Source organism: Cyberlindnera jadinii, assembly GCF_001661405.1.
Source record: "Cyberlindnera jadinii NRRL Y-1542 unplaced genomic scaffold CYBJAscaffold_18, whole genome shotgun sequence".
In the NCBI taxonomy this organism is placed as follows: Eukaryota; Fungi; Ascomycota; class Saccharomycetes; order Phaffomycetales; family Wickerhamomycetaceae; genus Williopsis; species Williopsis jadinii.
In genome coordinates, this window is record NW_017963669.1 from 1 (window position 1) to 3,728 (window position 3,728).

General features: G+C 43.9%; 3 protein-coding genes across 3 annotated transcripts; all 3 read left to right on the plus strand.

The window, feature by feature from the left end:
• The first annotated feature begins 214 nt into the window (after positions 1-214).
• On the plus strand, positions 215-714 carry CYBJADRAFT_169481 (uncharacterized protein). Its single transcript, XM_020215796.1, has one exon. The coding sequence runs from the start codon at positions 259-261 to the stop codon at positions 664-666; it is 408 nt and encodes a 135-aa protein (XP_020068293.1). The 5' UTR covers positions 215-258; the 3' UTR covers positions 667-714.
• A 245-nt stretch (positions 715-959) lies between these two features.
• Positions 960-1,772, plus strand: CYBJADRAFT_169482 (uncharacterized protein). Its single transcript, XM_020215797.1, has 2 exons — positions 960-978; positions 1,050-1,772. Exons 1-2 carry the CDS (start codon positions 971-973, stop codon positions 1,609-1,611), a joined length of 570 nt encoding a protein of 189 aa, XP_020068294.1. The 5' UTR covers positions 960-970; the 3' UTR covers positions 1,612-1,772.
• Positions 1,773-2,262: 490 nt separating this feature from the next.
• On the plus strand, positions 2,263-2,844 carry CYBJADRAFT_169483 (uncharacterized protein; the record flags this gene model as incomplete). Its single annotated transcript, XM_020215798.1, has 2 exons — positions 2,263-2,409; positions 2,440-2,844. The coding sequence occupies exons 1-2, from the start codon at positions 2,313-2,315 to the stop codon at positions 2,841-2,843; spliced, it is 501 nt and encodes a 166-aa protein (XP_020068295.1). The 5' UTR covers positions 2,263-2,312.
• Positions 2,845-3,728: the final 884 nt, after the last annotated feature.

Genomic DNA, 3,728 nt, shown 5'->3' on the forward strand with positions numbered 1-3,728 from the left:
GCCTCGTGAGCGTTCCAAACGATACAATCCAGTCGGTGGAGATGAAAGGAGAAGAGCTGGATAAGGCTGTGAAGTGGAAGCCGGCGCAATGAAGACACCCTCCTGTACATATCTCGTAATTGATGCTTCTTTCTGTGAGTGAGCCTGCTGGTAAATTATCACCGTAGTGTTTGAAAATTTTGTGTGTAAACAACAACAACAAGTACACGCTCCATCGAAGCAGCAAAAACAGCACAGCGGAAGATTACAACAAAAGCTATGACCATAGCACAGGCTTCAGTCGTCCCAATAACAAACTCCAAAGGGCTAGAGACAATAACCCTAAAGAATATCGTATCGTTGGATCTTATTGAACAGAATGAAGCGGTTCTTAAGGCGGCGCAGCTGTTGGACGATTCAGCCACGAGGGTTGTGTTTAGAGACAGAGTGACCACTGAGAAGTTGAAAGAGCTCATCGAAACCAAACAAATGGAGGAACAAAGGGAAAAGGAATCGTTGGTACAGCTGAAACATCAACTTAGTAAATCGTCAACCGTTGACAAGGATACTGAGTTGATCAACAAGCTTTCGACGGAGTTTCTGAGCGATTCTACTCCGATCGACGATGTAGACGATGTACTACAAGCATTTGAGAAGGAAAATGGAGTCAAAGTGATACTTAAATAGTTTATAGAACTGGTTCGCTCGTTAAATGCCGATAACCAATGAACTCAGTTGTAGCTTCTAAAGTAGGTTGAGAGGTCGTGCGCGTCGCAGAAAAAAAGGTGCCATATAAGGGGGGGGGCGATAACACAAACCAATTGGGAAGAGTCACACTTGCCTCATCATTTGAACAGTGAAATAGACAAAACAGAGCATAAGAAACACAACCAGAAATGACGTATGTTCTATGAACTCACTACTCTGTTACGTATGTACTAACACGGCGGGTTGTTGTAGATCACCACGCAGAAGAATCGAAACAGATGTGATGAAGCTGTACGTAAATGATGTGCCCTTTCGCTCTCTTTGCTCAAAGACTAAGTAAAGGATACTAACCGCAGTACAAGGCTTATGAGTGACCATGAAGTCAGTCTCATTAACAACAGGATGCAAGAGTTCATGATCAAGTTCAAAGGTCCAACAGACTCTCCGTTTGAAGGGGGCACTTGGAAGATCCATGTCGAACTACCTGATCAGTATCCTTATAAATCGCCATCTATTGGGTTTCAAAACAAAATCTTCCACCCAAATATCGACGAGTCCTCCGGGTCTGTTTGCCTTGATGTGATAAACCAGACATGGTCCCCAATGTTCGACCTGTGTAATATCTTTGACGTATTCCTGCCACAGCTCTTGTGCTATCCGAACCCTGCTGATCCCTTGAACACCAACGCTGCGGCTCTTATGAAGCAGGACAAAACAGAGTACGAGAGCAGGATCAGGGAATATGTCAAGAGATATGCAAATAACCCTGACTTCAAGATTGAAGATACTTCAGACACTGGCAGTGAGGACGAGCTGAGCGAAGTTAGTGATTTGAGCGACGAAGATGATGAGGACGAAGTTATCGACCCTGAAGAGGAGGAGGAGGAGGAGGAGGACGACGACGATCAAGATATGGAACTATGACATACAACACACCATGAACTAAGAATAAATGAATCTTTGCTTTAGTTCTAGTTCCCTCCCATAGTCATTAGGTTATCCTGCCATGTGGAGTCTTACGAGGCCATACCCCGGTATATACACATCCAAACACCTCAACATCTGAACACCCAGTTTAAACCAACGTGCTTAATAATAACTTATGTAATCAACCACACCCTTTGGCCTCCTCCGCCCATCTCAAAAAATTCTTTCCATGGATTTCCATCACGCGCACTGTTTGAGATAAAAACCACAACATCACCGACTCAGCCACCCCTTTTTTAAACCTTTAACCACAAACACAAGACGAATTTACACTTACAAATTCATAACAAATAAAAACAAAGATAATGAAAGCTGCTACATTATTATCATTAGCCGCTGTTGCAGTTGCTGCTCCAGCTCCGGTTCCTGTCAACGCCAACGTTGAGGTTTTGGGATTCACCCGTGATGGAAAGACTGTTGTTCACAAGTTTGAGAACGTTGAGCTCAGTGACGACCTTGACGAGGCCATCAAACAGGTTCAGGAGATCGCCATGGCGCTTGGTGGTGCTAGCGCCCGTGCTGCTCCAGTTCAAATCCCACAGCAGTTGCCAGATGAGAAGAAGACGGAGCTCGTTGACTCTGTGCGCGAAGGGTTGAAGAATGCCCATGCGGTTGCTGAAGACACCTATGAATCCATCATGGCAAAGATCCATGATGTTGTCGAATCAATGAAGTCTGAAGAGGCCAATATTGAGGAGGAGCAAGCGGAGGAGCCAAAGAAGTTCCATGACAACCCTCATCACAAGGGACCACACCACAAGGGACCACACCACAAGGGACCACACCACAAGGGACCACACCACAAGGGCCCACACCATAAGGACCCACATCACCGCTTGATCACTGATTATCCAAATGCCCCACACGCTGTATCTCCACATCGTGCTGGTAAGAAGGGATGCAAGGGCTTCAAGGTTTCAACGGATGAGATCTCTACTGTTGAAACAATCAAGCAATGGGGTGAAGACGTTGTTGCAGGTGTCAAGTCCATTGACTTTGCTGATTCTGCAAAGCGAATCGCTGAATCCCCAGAGGCTATTTGTGCAGTTGCATCCGGGTTCCTCGGTGGATTCTTCATCTTGGGACTAATTGCCATCTTTGCAAAGCTTCACGCTCGTAGATTGCAACAAATCAGACTTGAAGATGAAGAACTCAACGAGAAGAAGTGAACACTTACGCTTTTGAGAATTTCTGTTACACTGCTGAGATCTGTTTTCCTTTCTTTACTTTCTTTTCACATTATACCTCCGATTATTTTGGAGGGTTCTTTTTTTAAATGGGAGGATTTCTTTTATACTGGTTAAATTTGGATATTTTCTATGTTATGTTATACTAACACGTAGCGACTACGGTGAAAGTAGCTGCTTGTTTTGTTTCTTCAAACCAATGATTCATCATTTGATTCCTGTCTACTTCCCAATTGACGTTCGCCTTGTTTCTACACCAACACATGAAAGATGGTGAATATGACCTGTGCTGGAAACAGTTTTCCAATATTGATGCTCCACCCTACTTGAGACCTTAGTGATCACTTCATATTCCATTGTGAAGTGTCAACATATGCTTAGGTTCACATAGGAAAGCAATTCAAAGACACGATCAAATTCTTCTTCTCTGCACAGTCTTTACAGCTATTTGCACTCGATGAATACCGAGAAGGTGTGAGACCCGACCATGTCTGGCAGAGGACGAGGCCAACAAATAGGAGAGAGATTGGAACTGTCCATGCTATGATAACTGGACTACAGAAGTATAATATGCATCATGGTGATATTGAACCTTTCATAGGCAACACATCGGATTGGGACAAAATGTATCGCCATGGTGCCATGTCCAGATACAATTATTGGTCTATTATTTCTACCATTTGGACTGGGAAACGTTGTATTCTTTCAACTCCTTTCTTGCAAAGAGCAAATAGTCATATCTGAAGAACAAGTGTTTAACTATGTTGACTGCTTTTCCGAGAGGAACAATACCAAAGATCGTAACAGCTGCAGTAATGACTCCCTTGATGATGAATTGGCAGCACCATCATGCAACTCCACCACTTT

Bases quoted from the DNA above. Each gene is read 5' to 3' on its own strand.
- CYBJADRAFT_169481 (XM_020215796.1), top strand. From the start codon at position 259: ATGACCATAGCACAGGCTTCAGTCGTCCCAATAACAAACTCCAAAGGG.